This window comes from Podarcis filfolensis, assembly GCF_964270895.1.
Source record: "Podarcis filfolensis genome assembly, chromosome: 18".
Taxonomy (NCBI): domain Eukaryota; kingdom Metazoa; phylum Chordata; class Lepidosauria; order Squamata; family Lacertidae; genus Podarcis; species Podarcis filfolensis.
The window spans coordinates 11,150,119-11,167,617 of NC_139622.1; the positions used below are offsets into that span (position 1 = coordinate 11,150,119).

A 17,499-nucleotide genomic window follows, 5' to 3' on the forward strand; every position below is an offset into this window, starting at 1 on the left:
ATATTTTTCAAAAAAAAAAAAAGAACAGTTTCAGGTTAAGAACGGACCTCCGGAACGAATTAAGTACTTAACCCGAGGTACCACCGTATTCAAACATCTCTATCTGCCAATCTTCCAGAGTAGGGAGTTCCTGCTGCTTCCATCTCTGGGCCCAAAAGTATTCTTGCAGGTGTTGTGGGGCACATAAACAAACATTGACCCCCTTTCTCTGCCTTCTCCGCAGCGCCGGTGGTGACGGGCACAGGGCCAAATTTCTCCCTTGGGGAGCTGCAGGGGCACCTCGCCTACGACTTGAACCCCTCAACTACGGGAATGAGAAGAACGCTCCCCAGTACTTCGTCCAGTGGGTGAGTCCGGGCTTCGAGTTGTGGCGCTGTGTTCCCACCCTTTCATCGCCTTCCCTTGCTAACCCGTCCTTCCCGCAGCCTTCTCCTAATGAACGCCGCAACCCCCGAGTCGGCCACGACTGGACCTAACAGTCAGGGGTCCCTTTACCTTTAACATGGGGATTAGTAAAGGTAAAGGGACCCCTGACCATTAGGTCCAGTCGTGGCCGACTCTGGGGTTGCGGCGCTCATCTCGCTTTCTTGGCCGAGGGAGCCGGCGTACAGCTTCGGGGTCATGCGGCCAGCATGACTTAGCCACTTCTGGCGAACCAGAGCAGCGCACGGAAATGCTGTTTCCCTTCCCGCCGGAGCGGTACCTATTGATCTACTTGCACTGGTGTGATTTTGAACTGCTAGGTTGGCAGGAGCAGGGATCAAGCAATGGGAGCTCACCCCGTCATTGCGGGGATTCGAACCGCTGACCTTCTGATCGGCAAGTCCTAGGCTCTGTGGTTTAACCCACAGCGCCACCCGTGTCCCATAGATAGATAGATAGATAGATAGATAGATAGATAGATAGATAGAAAAGCTAATCGCCAAATGGCCTTCTTGGTGGTGGCACCCATCAGATGTCAAGGAGATAAAGACCTTTTAGAAGACATCTGAAGGCAGCCCTGTTTAGGGAAGCTTTTAATGTTTGGTGTTTTATCGTGTTTTTAATTTTCTGGTACCTATTTATCTACTTGCACTTTGAGGTGCTTTTGAACTGCTAGGTGGGCAGGAGCAGGGACCGAGCAACGGGAGCTCACCCTGTCGCAGGGATTCGAACCGCCGACCTTCTGATCAGCAAGTCCTAGGCTCTGTGGTTTAACCCACAGCGCCACCCACATCCCTAACATGGGGATTAGTAGCTAATAAAAGTTTGGGTTCTCTTATGTTCGGGGGTTCCATCTTGTTCCACCTGGTGGCAGGTGGGAGTCCTGTCGCGACAGTCTTCAGTAAAGACCAAGCCGACTGGCTGCTGTTTTGCTTTGGTATGCCTGGCTGGTGTCCTTGTTTTTTGTCCAAGGGAGCCCTCAGATTTCTCCGTTAACAACCCGAATGCTAACTTCTCTTCCCACTTCTGCCTCACCTCAGGAGTAAACGTCATAAGTCCGGCTCGATGGAGGACGACCTGGACGGCAGCCCGGGGGGCGAATATTACACGTCGCCCAGCTCCCCCACGAGTAGCAGCCGCAATTGGACGGAAGACATGGAAGGGGGTAAGTCGGAGGGGAGCCGGGATGCCCCGAAACCTTCAGGGGCTGCACCTTCCTGAGAAGAGGAGGCCAGTATAGATTTAGAACAGAGGTTTGTAGAAGGGCACAGTCCAGAGGCTGCAGAGAGGAGAAACTGGTAAATATTGAGGGAGCAGCAGGAATGAATTAATCTTTATTTGCATCAGCCGTCGGCCGCAGCAATAAAACAACAATACGATATACAAAGATTTGAAATAAAAAAGTCAATTATATAGAATGCATTTTGAATCAAGAGTCAAAGAGTGGACCTGATTCTGATCGCCGCAGCTAAAAGCCTTGCCACCTTTGTTGTCATCTGCTCATCTTGATCTGCCAAGAGAAAGGACACTGGGGCAGTGACTGGGTGACCCGGAATGGACAATAAAAGAGGGGTGATAATCTCATTCCTCAAGTCTTTATAAAGAGGGCAAGGCAGAAGGGCATGTGCCACCGATTCGGGACTGCCGTCTCCACAGGGACATAAGTGTTTTTCTCCTGTTGTTGTTGTTTAGTCGTTTAGTCGTGTCCGCCTCTTCGTGACCCCCTGGACCAGAGCACGCCAGGCCCTCCTGTCTTCCACTGCCTCCCCCAGTTTGGTCAAACTCATATTAGCAGCTTCGAGAACACTGTCCCACCATCTCGTCCTCTGTCGTCCCCTTCTCCTTGTTCCCTCCATCTTTCCCAACATCAGGGTCTTTTCCCGGGAGTCTTCTCTTCTCATGAGGTGGCCAAAGTCTTGGAGCCTCAGCTTCAGGATCTGTCCTTCTAGTGAGCACTCAGGGCTGATTTCCTTCAGAATGGAGAGGTTTGATCTTCTTGCAGTCCATGGGACTCTCAAGAGTCTCCTCCAGCAGCAGAATTCAAAAGCATCCATTCTTCGGCAATCAGCCTTCTTTATGGTGTTCGACTTCTGAGACATGTTCAAAAACATTCCGGGTTTCCGGTGTCCGGGTTCTGAATCATTCAGCTTCCAAAGCACTTGAAAAAGCAAGTTCCCACTGTACAATTACTATTCCTAATCATTCAGATGCCGAATTATATAATTAGGTGGGTCCCACCCCCTGCATGCTAGAATGAAAGGTTTGCTTTTTTTTACTTAATTTCTGCGTTCCAAAATCTTATCCATCTCAATTAAAACCCATTCAAAAATTTATTATTCCCCACATTCCCCTATTGTTAGCTTGCAAATCTATCCCCAAAAGTGAAAAGGCAAAGGGACCCCTGACCATTAGGTCCAGTTGTGGCCGACTCTGGGGTTGCGGTGCTCATCTCATCTTACTGGCCAAAGGAGCCGGCGTACAGCTTCCGGGTCATGTGGCCAGCAGGACTAAGCCGCTTCTGGCAAACCAGAGCAGCGCACGGAAATGCTGTTTACCTTCCCGCCGGAGCAGTACCTATTTATCTACTTGCACCTTGATGTGCTTTCGAACTGCTAGGTTGGCCGGAGCAGGGACCGAGCAACGGGAGCTCACCCCGTCATTGCGGGGATTCGAACTGCCGACCTTCTGATCGGCAAGTCCTAGGCTCTGTGGTTTAACCCACAGCGCCACCCATGTCCCATCCCCAGAAGCATCTTTCTGCATTTGGCTGGTGGGGAACCTCAGGGATTCCCCACCCCTGCTCTCCCTGCCGGCCGCCGTTTCCCCTCCAACGAGAGACGTGTTTGGATCCTCTGCGAGAAGAGCTTTATTTCAATCCCGGACTGGATGTTCTGGTTGTAAAATCCTTCTCAATGAACGTCTGGGGGAGAGCTAAACCCTTTAGTGGCGCCGCGTAAAACGACTGCCCCAGATAAATCGCTGCCGAGAGGGCAGGGGCTAATCCAAGAGGAGATTAACCCTCTCTCTGCCCTGTCTTCCACCCCGTCGGAGGACGTCGGAGATGGCAGGAGTTGCCAGCCTTCTTAAGCTCAGGGGCACGTGGGTGCCAGCCCTCTGGTCAGTTGGTCCCCTCTGCATGGTGTCACACACAGTGTCAGATTTACGTATAAGGCAGGGGGGAGTGATTTAGGAGCCCGGCCTGTGATGTCAAAGTTCTTCCAGGTATTCATAAGTTTAATTTTTTAAAAAGATTTTTTCTTTTAAATGGTATTCTGTGTGAGCCATCGCTCATGCACCATATTTTTCGCTCTATAAGACGCACCAGACCATAAGACGGACCTAGTTTTTGGAGGAGGAAAACAAGAAAAAAAATATTCCGAATCCCAGAAGCCAGAACAGCAAGAGGGAGCGCTGTGCAGTGAAAGCAGCAATCCCTCTTGCTGTTCTGGCTTCTGGGATAGCTGCGCAGCCTGCATTCACTCCATAAGACGCACACACATTTCCCCTTACTTTTTAGGTGGGAAATGTGGGTCTTATAGAGCAAAAAATACGGTATTTTCCATTTTTATATTGTCATATTAGTCAGTGAACTGAGACCGGGTGGGTTTGGGGCGGTATACAGTTTTAATAAAGACTCATCGTCATCACTGATCTTGGGAGTTTTAAAAATTATTGGTCAGGCTTGCCCAAGACTCAGACAGAGCTGCGACAGGTAGGCTCTTTAATTCTCAAGGTCGTGGGTTTGAGCAAAAGTTTCCTGCATTGCAAGGGGTTGTGGAATAGATTATCTGGAAAGGTTCCTTCCAAACTAAACAGTTCTCTCCCATCTCCTCCAAGTCTCCTGTTTTCCAGGGACAGTCCCGGAATGACAGAAGCCGGTTTCTCTTCTGCCATCGAATGGCGGATGAGTTTCATGAATTAAATCAGAGCCGCACCTGATATTCAGTACCGGATTTACGTATAAGCTAAGCAAGCTCCAGCTTAGGGCCCCACTCTCTTGGGGGCCCCAGAAAAATTAAAGGGGAAAAACTGGATGCACACTTCCAAAATACAAGATAAAAAACCAATAAAATAAAACCTACATCCAGTGTTTTATGTTGTGTAGGCTCCTAGGATGTAAGTCATGGGCCCCTAAAATATCACTGGTTTGCTCCTTTTTATATACAGGGTGCCTACATTCTGAACGTGCAAATGGCTTTTACAAGTATTGAAGATATAGGGGGGAGAGAGAAATGTGAGCATGGGGGGGCGTGATTAGAATATGCAGTTGATAAATGAATGAAACCGGAGAAGGGGAGGAAGGGAAGTTGATGGTTGTGAATGTTATGGCTGTATTTATTGAAATGCGAAAAATTGTAATGGAAAAATATAAATCAGGTGTAGGCAAACTCCGGCGCCCCAGATGTTTGGGACTACGATTCCCATCATCCCTGATCACTGCTCCTGTTTGCTAGGGATGATGGGATTTGTAGTCCCAAACATCTGGAGGGCCAGAGTTTGCCTATGCCTGGTATAAATCATTAAAAATAAAAAATTAATAGGCGCCTTGGAAAGCACACTTAGAGGGCACAAGGTGCAGAACTTAGGGGGCCTGTTGCTGCAGATAAACACATCGACTCTTCCTCATATTCCTCCCCAGGGATTTCTCCGAAAAAGCCAGATATGGACAAGTCTCCCTTCAACAGTCCATCTCCGCAAGATACTTCACCCCGGCTGAGCAGTTTTACACAACACCACCGTCCCGTCATCGCCGTACACAGCGGTAGGTCGGGGGTCGCCAAGGAAGGGGGCAAAATAAGGCAGGAGAATTCTCCCTAAAGCTGGAATGTGTCACTTCGGGTTCATGTGTCTGTGTTGCAGGGAAGCCGTCTCGTTTGAAACCCCTCGCAAGCAGAAAAGTAGCAGTGAGTCCTTGCACTGCTAGCTTTCTGCTTGCAGAGACTCAAAATATATACCGTATTTTTCGCTCTATAAGACGCACCAGACCACAAGACGCAGCTAGTTTTTGGAGGAGGAAAACAAGAAAAAAAATATTCTGAATCTCAGAAGCCAGAAGAGCAAGAGGAATCGCTGCACAGCGAAAGCAGCAATCCCTCTTGCTGTTCTGGCTTCTGGGATAGCTGCGCAGCCTGCATTCGCTCCGTAAGACGCACACACATTTCCCCTTACTTTTTAGGAGGGGAAAAGTGCGTCTTATAGAGCGAAAAATGCGGTATGTGATTCCTTAGTCCCAGCCGTCCAAATTGGCACAGCCCACCTCTTATTTTTTGACTCAAGTTGCTTCAGGCACAACTTTTGAAAGCCTTTCCTTTCTCCTAAGGACGTTCTCTCCCTTGTTTCTGCTAGGGCGCTCTGAACATCCTCAGCAAACTACAGTTCCCAGAATTCTTTTCTGCCGCAAACGGCCTTGTGATTCCCAGCTGATAAATTTAATAAACGTAATTTAATAAAAGTAGCATTTCCTACTGCGCATGGCGGGGAGGAGAAGAGATGCTCCATCTTTGACCAGGAATGAGGGGAAACACCTGTGCCCCCACCCAGTTGCCATGTGTCCTCTTTTTCCAGGACATGCCCTCCTTTTGAGGATTAAAATATCCGGGTGGATTTTTAAAAAATTGGCTTTCCCACGGAGACTGGGGAACAGGGAGGCAAGGTTGTAGCAGGAAAGAAGGCCAGGGCGGTGGTCTCCGCAGAGGCGCCCCGGGCGGGGGTCCGGGGATGTTGCAGCGAGGCCGACAACCCAGTCTCCTCTCTACCTGACAAGACAGAAGTACTGTTTTGGGGGGACAAGAGGCGGGCAAGTGTGGAGGATTCCCTGGTCCTGAGTGGGGTGACTGTGCTCCTGAAGGACCAGGTGTGCAGCCTGGGAGTCATTCTGGACTCACAGCTGTCCATGGAGGCGCAGATCAGTTCTGTGTCCAGGGCGGCTGTTTACCAGCTCCATCTGGTACACAGGCTGAGACCCTCCCTGCCCGCGGACTGTCTGGCCAGAGTGGTGCATGCTCTGGTTATCTCCCGCTTGGACTACTGCCATGCGCTCTATATGGTGCTCCCTTTGAAACTACAACTAATCCAGAATGCGGCAGCCAGACTGGGGACTGGGAGCAGCCGCCGAGACCATATAACACCGGTCCTGAAAGACCTACACTGGCTCCCAGTACGTTTCCGAGCACAATTCAAAGTGTTGGTGCTGACCTTGAAGGCCCTAAACGGCCTCGGCCCAGTATACCTGAAGGAGCGTCTCCACCCCCATCGTCCATCCCAGACACTGAGGTCCAGCTCCGAGGGCCTTCTGGCGGTTCCCTCCCTGCGAGAAGCCAAGTTACAGGGAACCAGGCAGAGGGCCTTCTCGGTAGTGGCACCCTCCCTGTGGAGTGCCCTCCCTTCAGATGTCAAAGAGGACAACAGCTACCAGACTTTTAGAAGACATCTGAAGGCAGCCCTGTTTAGGGAAGCTTTTAACGTTTGATGTATTACAGAATTTTAATATTTTTTTTGGAAGCCGCCCAGAGTGGCTGGGGAAACCCAGCCAGATGGGCGGGGTATAAATAATAAATTATTATTATTATTATTATTATTATTATTATTATTATTATTATTATCTGTCGTCCCCTGCAGGTATTGCCCGAAGCCCTCACCCTTCCTCCGCGCTACATTTCCCCACCACCTCGATCCTGCCCCAGACGGCCTCCACTTACTTCCAACACACAGCCATACGGTACCCGCCGCACCTGAACCCTCAGGACCCTCTCAAAGACCTCGTCTCGCTGGCCTGCGACCCGTCCAATCAGCAGCCGGGACCGGTAAGGAACCGCGTGTCTCGTCCCCGTGTGGTTTTGGGGTTCGGGGGAGTCCTGTGACTTGCCAGCTCGGCGGTCTCTCTCAACTCGCTCTTCTCAAGGCCCCCGTAGATACCGCACTGCTGCCCCTCTCCCCTGCGCGGTTTTTCCTCACCCTCTTGAGGACTAGCGGATTGTTCAGGCTGCGGCGGTTTCCAAGCGGCTGTGTGTAGAAAAGCGCATTATGCCAGGCTGAAACTTCCCAAACCTTTTGGAGGTCGCAAGGTGGTTAGATTGGTCTCAACTAGGGCCAGGGCCTTTTCAGTACTGGCCCCGACTTAGTGGAACACTCTGTCACAAGAGACCAGGGCCCTGCAGGACTTGACATCTTTCGCAGGGCCTGCAAGACAGAGCTGTTCCGCCTGGCCTTTGATTTGGACTCAGTCTGACCCTTATGTTTCCCTCCCCTTACGGTTTTGATCTATGGGCTACTTTTAAAATGAGGCTGCATTTTAACCTGTATTTTAATTTGGGGTTTTTTTACCGTATTTTTCGCTCTATAAGACGCACCAGACCACAAGACACACCTAGTTTTTGGAGGAGGAAAACAAGAAAAAAAATATTCTGAATCTCAGAAGCCAGAACAGCAAGAGGGATCGCTGCGCAGCGAAAGCAGCAATCCCTCTTGCTGTTCTGGCTTCTGGGATAGCTGCGCAGCCTGCATTCGCTCCATAAGACGCACACACATTTCCCCTTACTTTTTAGGAGGGAAAAAGTGAGTTATATAGAGCAAAAAATATGGTAATTATTATTATGTTTTTACTGTAATTTTGATGGTGTTAGCCGCCCTGAGCCCGGCTCTGGCTGGGGAGGGCGGGGTATAAATAAAATTTATTATTATTATTATTGTTATTATTATTATTATTATTATTAAAAGGGAGCTGTCTGTGCATCGGGACAGGCTGTGTCGGTGGCGAAAGAGGAGGCTCCCTTGCCCGTGTTGGGGCACACAGATATCTTATGGGGGGCGACAGCAGCACTCCTGTGACTTCTCTTCGACTGGCAGGGGGCAGCTTTGGAGTTTCCCATAATGCCCTGGGACACTTGCTGCTTTTTGGGCATATGACACCTTGTTCCAGGGTGTAATACAGTGATTCAGTGTGTCGTGGCACCCTGGGGTGTCTTGAATGATGTTCAGGGGTGCCGCTGGCAACAAGGGAGGGTGTTCAAAAAAAGGGTGAGGGGCTGCCAGCTCTGCAGGCAAGGAGGGGGACAAAGCTGGGCTCCTGAGCCCCACAGGGGTGCCACAGAAATAATGGCGTGGGTCAAGGGAGCCGCGGCTTAGAATCTACAAGAGCAAAAGCACGACACACAAGGAAAGGGGAACTAGGAGGGCAGAGGAAAAAGTCAAGCTCGGGAACCGGTTCTTAAACAGGGGATTGTTATAAGGACCAGCAGGTGTGAGAAAGGGGGGCATTGCTTACACAGAAGATGGGATGGATCAGGGGTCGGCAAGGCTTAGTCCATCAGCTTAAAGGTAAAGGTAAAGGGACCCCTGACCATTAGGTCCAGTCGTGGCCGACTCTGGGGTTGTGGCGCTCATCTCACTTTATTGGCCGAGGGAGCCGGCGTACAGCTTCCGGGTCATGTGGCCAGCAGGACTAAGCCGCTTCTGGCGAACCAGAGCAATGCACGGAAACGCCGTTTACCTTCCCGCCGGAGAGGTACCTATTTATCTACTTGCACTTTGACGTGCTTTCGAACTGCTAGATTGGCAGGAGCAGGGACCGAGCAACGGGAGCTCACCCCGTCGTTGCGGGGATTCGAACCGCCGACCTTCCGATCGGCAAGTCCTAGGCTCTGTGGTTTAACCCACAGCGCCACCCGCGTCCCTTCAGTCCATCAGCTTAGTTTGCCATTATTCTCTGGTAGGGACTTTATCTTATTTCCGTCTCTGGGCTAGTAACATCCGTGCGGCAGTCGTTGCATAGCCAGATTATCGTCTTCCGAAGCAACTCCTCTGTTCCGAACTTAAAAACGGAGAGCGTAATGTTGGTGGCCAACAAAAGAGATCTCAAGGAAAAGCTTTAAAAATGTAGTATAAACACCGACAACTGGGAAACACTGGCCTGCGAGCGCTCCAGTTGGAGAACAGCCTTTCCCAAAGGTGTCGTGGGCTTTGAAGACACTCGAACTCAGGATGCAAGGGAGAAACGTGCCAAGAGGAAGGCACGCTTGGCAAACCCTCACCGGGATCAACTCCCGCCCAGAAACCTATGTCCCCACTGTGGAAGGACGTGGGGATCCAAACTTGGCCTCCACAGTCATTTACGGACTCACTGCTAAGACCGTGTTTATGGAAGGCAATCGGCTATGAGGGATCGCCGAAAAGAGAAGTAGAAAGATTGGGTTCGATCGCAGCGAGATGGGGCAGCAGCATGGCGTGTTACGAGAGGGGGAAAGCCAGAGGGAGATTTTGGACTGCTTTGAAGCTGGGAATCTCCAGCAGTCTCCAAATCAAACTCTCCCTGCCTTCTGCAACCATCACACAAACACACACACACACAGACGGGTCTGGCCGTCGGTATGCATAACATATAAAGGCATCTTTGATGTGCATCTTCCTTTGCTGCGAGGCTGTTCTCCACCCTGGTGGGCTCCCAGCTCCATCACCAGCAGGTGGTCCCATCAAAGGGGTACATACCTACTGCTCAGGCTGCCTGCAGGGAAGCTGGGGGGGGGAATAGAGGAGGCCCGGCCCCCACTTCCCCAAAACACACACTGCATTTACGAGCCAATGTTACCTGTGAAAAAAACTTTTGTTGTTGTTGTTCAGTTGTGTCCGCCTCTTCGTGGCCCCCTGGACCAGAGCACGCCAGGCCCTCCTGTCTTCCACTGCCTCCCGCAGTTTGGTCAAACTCATGCTGGTAGCTTCGAGAACACTGTCCCACCATCTCGCCCTCCGTCGTCCCCTTCTCCTTGCGCCCTCCATCTTTCCCAACATCAGGGTCTTTTCCAGGGAGTCTTCTCTTCTCATGAGGTGGCCAAAGTCTTGGAGCCTCAGCTTCAGGATCTGTCCTTCCAGTGAGCACTCAGGGCTGATTTCCTTCAGAATGGAGAGGTTGGATCTTCTTGCAGTCCGTGGGACTCTCAAGAGTCTCCTCCAGCACCAGAATTCAAAAGCATGCATTCTTCGGCCATCAGCCTTCTTGATGGTCCAGCTCTCTCTTCCATATTTGCTCCTGTTTTATTTCCTTGGGTATCGTCTCTCTGCATAGGGTTGAAGTACGTCTGGGTTTTCCTGAATGTATCCAGAATACCGGGGAAAACTAGTCTTTGTTTTTGCCTCCCCCCCCCCATTAAAATACAATCATGTTTTCGGAAGTCCGAAAACATTTGGCGGCCGAGGCACGGCTTCCGATTGGCTGCTTTCTGTGCACAATCGGAAGCCGCGCCGGACGTCCGGCTTCCAAAAAACGTTCAAAAACTAGAACACTTTTCCTGGTTTGCGGCGTTTGGGAACCAAGGCGTTTGGGAACCAAGGTGTTTGAGAACCAAGGCATTTGGGGACCAAGGTACCGCTGTATACAGAGGATAAAGGGAAAAAGTTAAATTACATTTTGGGGGTTCGGATCAATTGTCAAATGGTGGGTCTTATTCCAATCGCTCCGGATAAAAACCTTGCAACTTTTGCTATCTATCGCCTATTCATCTTGATCTGCCAAGGGAATGGAGACTGTAACAGTGGTTGGGCGACCCGGAATGGACAATAAAAGAGGGGTGATAACTTTGCTCCTCAAATCTTTGTAAAGAGTGCAGGCCGGAAGGATGTGAGCCGCCGATTCGCGACTGACATCTCCACAGGGACATAAGCGTTTTTCCCACTGGGGTTTTTTGGAATCGTCCCTCGAGTATATTCAGTATATTCAGTCTTGCGAGAGTCAAAGCGCGTCTATATTTTGGAATTATTAAGTTATGCAAACAGGGCGGCAAAGAGTCAAAACGTCTAGGTGGGGAATAAGTCGTACCATGGGCAGAATTTCCTTATTGTGGCCGAGTTGTTCTGTCGCTCGATATCGTTTAATTAAATTGCTTGCTTTACTAAAACCCAGCTTGAGTAGCCGTCGTGGGGATAAACCACAAGAGTGAAGTTTTGGGTAAACTATTTTAGTCCCGGCGCTCTCTTGCGACTCTAGGGGTAGTAGACCGGACGGATCTGTATGTGTGTTTGTGAGAAAGTCCATGCAAGAAACTAGCCTACTGCATAAAGCCAGAATTTGCATTTGTCGCCCCGCCCATTTTGCCTCTGGCCCCGCCCACTAGCAGCATGTGGTTTTCCCCTGCCCTTCTCATAAATATAGGGGGGGGGGGTCCACGGATCGCTTCCCTCCCTCGATCTTTATTCCAGCTTTTGCAACTGCACCCTACTGATCCTAAAATAAAATAAAATAAAACGATAAAATAAAGGAATGCGTTTTCAAATGCCGCAAAGCAAAGCTTAACAGTCCAGCAATAGCCTTTTGCCTAAATTCCACCACCATCACCTAATAATAATAATAATAATAATAATAATAATAATAATAATATTTATACCTCACCCATCTGGCTGGGCTTCCCCAGCCACTCTGGGCAACTCCCAACAAAAATCTAAAAGCACGATAAAACATCAAGCGTTAAAAGCTTCCCTAAACAGGGCTGCCTTCAGATGTCTTCTAAAAGTCAGATAGTTGTTTATCTCCTTGACATCTGATGGGAGGGCGTTCCACAGGGCAGGAGCCACCACTGAGAAGGCCCTCTGCCTGGTTCCCTGTAACCTCACTTCTCACAGGGAGGGAACCGCCAGAAGGCCCTCGGCGCTGGACCTCAGTGTCTGAGCTGAACAATGAGGGTGGAGATGCTCCTTCAGGGATACTGGGCTGTTTAGGGCTTTCAAGGTCAGCACCAACCCTTTGAATTGTGCTCAGAAACGTACTGGGAGCCAATGTAGGTCTTTCAGGACCAGTGTTATATGGTCTCCACTCCCAGTCCCCAGTCTGGCTGCCGCATTCTGGATTAATTGCAGTTTCCGGGTCACCTTCCAAGGTAGCCCCACGTAGAGCGCATTGCAGTAGTCCAAGCGGGAGAAAACCAGAGCATGCACCACTCTGGCCAGACAGTCTGTGGGCAGGGAGGGTCTCATCCTGCGTACCAGACGGAGCCGCCCTGGACACAGAATTAACCTGCGCCTCCATGGATAGCCGTGAGTCAATAATGACTCCTAGGCTGCGCACCTGGTCCTTCAGGGACACAGTCACCCCATTCAGGACCAGGGAGTCCCCCACACCTGCCCGCCCCCTGTCCCCCCATAACAATCCTTCTGTCTTGTCAGGATTCAACCTCAATCCGTTAGCCGCCATCCATCCTCCAACCGCCTCCAGACACTCACACAGGACCTTCACCGCCTTCACTGGTTCTGATTTAAAAGAACCTCGAAATACCAGCTGCCGGGGGGGTGTCACAAATGGGGACGCCGAGTTGAGCTGGCTGAGGTGCCCGTGTTCCCTGATCCTGCCCGGCCGCCGTCCCCGTTTTTTCTAAGTGGGGGGGTTCTCCACCGGGCGGCTCTTTTGAGGGCTCTGTTAACCAGCTTTGTGTCTCTTCTTTTGTCTTCCATCTTGTGTCCCCCCCTAGTTAAATGGAGGTGGCCAAGTGAAGGTACCCGGGCATTACCTTTCCACCCAGATGTTGGCGCCGCCGCCACCCCCGGGTCTGCCCCGCCTGGCAATCTCACCCGACACCAAACCCATCGCGACAACTTCCGAGGGAGGGACCACTTCGCCGACGTCTCCCAGTAAGCAAGCCTCAAAAACGCCCCCCCCCAAACCCGATCCCGACTCCCGCCCGCCCCCTCCCAAATGCCCCAGCAGCCATGCCCAATTTCGCCCACCCCCCCAAACCTCCAAATCCAGACACACTCACAGACCGCAGTATTGCGTTTTCATTTTTCGGAGAGGGGTGGGATTCGAAGCATGGCAGCGCTTTTCATAGGAGGGGGTTGTTGTTTTTTTCAGGGGCGGCAGCGGCGGCAGCAGTGGGGGAGACCTGGGTTCGAAACAGCGTCAGCCCCGATCTGCCAATGGGAAAGGGCTTGGGCAAAGGGCCGGTTTAAAATAAGGTTACCAGATTTCTTTTCAACGAATCCGGGGACACTTTTTAACTTCAACAGGAAAGATAGGATTTCGGCAGGGGGCTGATTTGTAAACCCGGGGGCTGTCCCCAGGAAATGGGGACGTCTTGTAACCTTAGCAGCAGCCTTTGGCTATGTGCAATAAAACTGACTGACTGACTGACTGTAACCTTAGCTTAAAATGCACCTGTGGAAATCAAAACAGTGTCCCTTCTGGTGGTTTGCAACTGAATAGTTTGCGGCTAAATAGAAGCTTTGCAGCTCGTCGATCCGAAACAGCCTCTTGCAGACTCAGATCTAGCCAAAGGAGCATCTGGGTAATGAGGGACTTCCATTGATTATTATTATTAATAATAATAATATTAATAATCCCCCACCCATCTGGCTGGGTTTCCCCAGCCACACTGGGCAGCTCCCAACAGAATATTAAAAATAAAGGTAAAGGTAAAGGTACCCCTGCCCGTACGGGCCAGTCGTGTCCGACTCTAGGGTTGTGCGCCCATCTCAGTTAAGAGGCTGGGGGCCAGCGCTGTCTGGAGACACTTCCGGGTCACGTGGCCAGCGTGACGAAGCTGCTCTGGCGAGCCAGCACCAGCGCAGCACACAGAAACGCCGTTTACCTTCCTGCCAGAGCGGTACCTATTTATCTACTTGCACTTAAGGGTGCTTTCGAACTGCTAGGTGGGCAGGCGCTGGGACCGAAAAACGGGAGCTCACCCCGCCGCGGGGATTCGAACCGCCGACCATGTGATCGGCAAGCCCTAGGCACTGAGGTTTTATCCACAGCGCCACCCGCGTCCCCCTAATATTAAAAATATTAAAAATACCAAACATTAAAAACTTCCCTAAACAGGGCTGCTTTGAGGTGTCTTCTAAAAGTCAGAAAGCTGTTTATTTCCTTGACATCTGATGGGAGGGTGCCACCACCGAGAAGGCCCTCTGCCTGGTTCCCTGTAACTTGGCTTCTCGCAGGGAGGGAACTGCCAGAAGGCCCTCGGAGCTGGACCTGCTAATGTTTTAACCTCCTTACAATGGTCTCGCATATAAATTATAAACTTTCCCCGTTCTTTTTCAAAGTCCTTGTCTTCTTGATTCCTGAGCTTCCCAGTTAATTTTGCCATTTTGGCATCGTCCATCAACTTGGTTTGCCTTCTTCTCTGCCCGGGGTTATCTCTTATTTCCACTTCTGGGCTAATAGCATCCTTGCGGCCGAGAATTCTTCTTAAATACCTGACAGGGCACCTGTGACCCTTCAGATATTGGCAGACTCTCACCATTCCATCCCTATTCTGTCTGAAACTGATGAGAATTGGTGCACAATGACCCTGTTTAATGAATGTTTCTTATAGCTTAAAAAAAGAACACAGGTTTTCATCCTTTAACCCAAAAGCTTACACTGGAATCTAAAACAAAACTCACTCAGTTCTTCTGCCATGAGCTAGAAATCGCAACACCTTTTTACACAACCAGGCACTGTGATAAAGTCCCTTTTCATTTCCTTAAACAGCTGGAAACAATGGGAAACCACATAATACTTACCGTATTTTTTGCTCTATAAGACTCACTTTTCCCCTCCTAAAAAGTAAGGGGAAATGTGTGCGCGTCTTACGGAGCGAATGCAAGCTGCGCAGCTATCCCAGAAGCCAGAACAGCAAGAGGGATTGCTGCTTTCACTGCGCAGCGATCCCTCTTGCTGTTCTGGCTTCTGGGATTCAGAATATTTGTTTTCTTGTTCTCCTCCTCCAAAAACTACGTGCGTCTTGTGGTCTGGTGCGTCTTATAGAGTGAAAAATACAGCGTATGAATGATAATTTGAATCCTGCCCAACTGACCGGGTCGCCGCAGCCGCGCTGGGCGGCTTCCGACCCATATAAAACCAGACTAAAACTCAAGTGTTGGAAACTTCCCCATACAGGGCTGCCTTCAAAAAGTCAAATAGTTCTTTATCTCCTTAACATCTGATGGGAGGGCGCCACCACTGAGAAGGCCCTCTGCTTGGTTCCCTGTAACCTCGCTTCTCGCAGGGAGGGAACTACCAGAAGGCCCTCGGGAGATGGACCACGGTGTCCGGGCTGGACGATGGGGGTGGAGACGCTCCTTCAGGGATACTGGGCCGTTTAGGGCTTTCAAGGTCAGCGCCAACACTTTGAATTGTGCTCGGAAATGTACTGGGAGCCAATGCAGGCAATGTTGTGTTTTGAGGCTGAGACACTGATCTAGATCTGTTTGCTTTGGACTGTGTGGATTCTAAGTTGCCATTTTGGGGGGCCAGGCGGTTAGAAGCTTGTAGTTTTCAAGACAAATTTTGGGTTCCTGAAATTCATTCCGGTTGTACGGATGAAATAATCACGGGTAGAATTCTGCAGGGGGCCTTGCTAGCGTGGGAAAACAGGCAAGGTCCAGGGATCTAGGAATCTTCACTCGGTTGCAAAACGAGCCTGGCAAATTTTGAACTCTGCCTGGGGCCAGTCACGATCTTTCATCCTGTCGGGCCTCGCAGGGTCGTTGTGAAGATGGTAATGAGGAGCACGAACACCACATCGAGCTCTTTGAAAGATAGGGGGGCTTGTTGTTTAGTCATTTAGTCGTGTCCGCCTCTTCGTGACCCCCTGGACCAGAGCACGCCAGGCCCTCCTGTCTTCCACTGCCTCCCGCAGTTTGGTCAAACTCATGCTGGCCTCTTCGAGAACACTGTCCCACCATCTCGTCCTCCGTCGTCCCCTTCTCCTTGCGCCCTCCATCTTTCCCAACATCAGGGTCTTTTCCAGGGAGTCTTCTCTTCTCATGAGGTGGCCAAAGTATTGGAGCCTCAGCTTCACGATCTGTCCTTCCAGTGAGCACTCAGGGCTGATTTCCTTCAGAATGGAGAGGTTGGATCTTCTTGCAGTCCATGGGACTCTCAAGAGTCTCCTCCAGCGCCAGAATTCAAAAGCATCCATTCTTCGGCGATAGGGGGGGAAACGGATGCAATAAAAAAAGGGAGAGATAAAATAAAATTGTAGATTGGCACGTTTAAGAGCCTGGCGGGCAGAGGGGGCAGCAGCAAATATTTCTGCTGTGCCCTCAGGGCAACCGCAAGGACAAGGAAGGAAGGAAGGAAGGAAGGAAGGAAGGAAGGAAGGAAGGAAGAAAGAAAGAAAGAAAGAAAGAAAGAAAGAAAGAAAGAAAGAAAGCCTTCATTACGCAAAGTTTCTCTCGTCGTTTTGTTGTTTTTGTTCCCTTGTTTTTATCTCTACTCCCACCCACATTTTACTTTGACTGTTAATATATATAAATATATTATAAATAGGCTCCCCTTCTTCTATAACAAGTTCGTCATTTCGCTCTCTTAATTTCGCCGTCGGCTTTTCCGTTTCTGCGCAGTCCGTCCCTTCCGGCATTCTGCAGCCTCTTAAATGTGTTTGTGGGAAGGAGGTGGGTTGCTGTTTTTCGTTTTAACTGTTTGCTTGTGGTTTTTATTTCGTATTTTGTCCTGTGAGCCGCTCTGAGATTTTGTGATGGGGGGGGGGAATATAAATTGAAGGAAGGAAGGAAAGATGGAAGGATGGATGGATGGAAGGAAGGAAGGAAGGAAAGATGGAAGGATGGATGGAAGGAAGGAAGGAAAGATAGGAAGGAAGATAAGAAGGAAGGAAGGAAGGAAGGAAGGAAGGAAGGAAGGAAGGAAGGAAGATGGAAGGAAGGAAGATGGATGGATGGAAGGATGGATGGAAGGAAGGAAGGAAGGAAGGAAGGAGGAAGGAAGGAAAGATTGGAAGGAAGGAAGAGGAAGGAAGGAAGGAAGGAAGATGGGTGGAAGGAAGGAAGGAAGGAAGGAAGGAAGGAAGGAAAATGGAAGGAAGGAAGGAAGGAAGGAAGGAAGGAAGGAAGGAAGGAAGGAAGGAAGATAAGAAAGAAAGAAGGAAGGAAGGAAGGAAGGAAGGAAGGAAGGAAGGAAGGAAGGAAGGAAGGTTGGTTATTCCTGGTGGTTTCCCCACGAATGGGTAGGAACTGGTGGTCAGGGGTTTTTTTTGCGTTTCTTTTCTAAACCGTGCTGTGTTCCCCCTCCTTTCTTCCTCTCCCCCCCTTCCCTTCCTCAGCCTACTCCGCCCCAGGCACACCCCCTGCGAACCGCTTCGTGGGACTAGGACG

The 17,499-nt window shown here is 50.3% G+C and overlaps 2 protein-coding genes across 2 annotated transcripts in view; both read left to right on the forward strand.

Moving 5' to 3' along the window:
• Positions 1 to 17,495, forward strand: part of NFIC (nuclear factor I C) — a gene marked incomplete at its 3' end in the record, with an annotated part of 80,658 nt that extends 63,163 nt beyond the window's left edge. The window contains exons 5-9 of the mRNA XM_083594731.1: positions 224 to 347; positions 1,464 to 1,588; positions 5,063 to 5,185; positions 7,042 to 7,226; positions 17,448 to 17,495. Coding sequence (XP_083450857.1) covers positions 224 to 347; positions 1,464 to 1,588; positions 5,063 to 5,185; positions 7,042 to 7,226; positions 17,448 to 17,495 — 605 coding nt within the window. The remainder of the gene's footprint in view (positions 1 to 223; positions 348 to 1,463; positions 1,589 to 5,062; positions 5,186 to 7,041; positions 7,227 to 17,447) is intronic.
• The window catches only part of RNF126 (ring finger protein 126), a 767,042-nt gene that overhangs the window by 672,420 nt on the left and 77,123 nt on the right, over positions 1 to 17,499 (forward strand). The window lies entirely within an intron of this gene.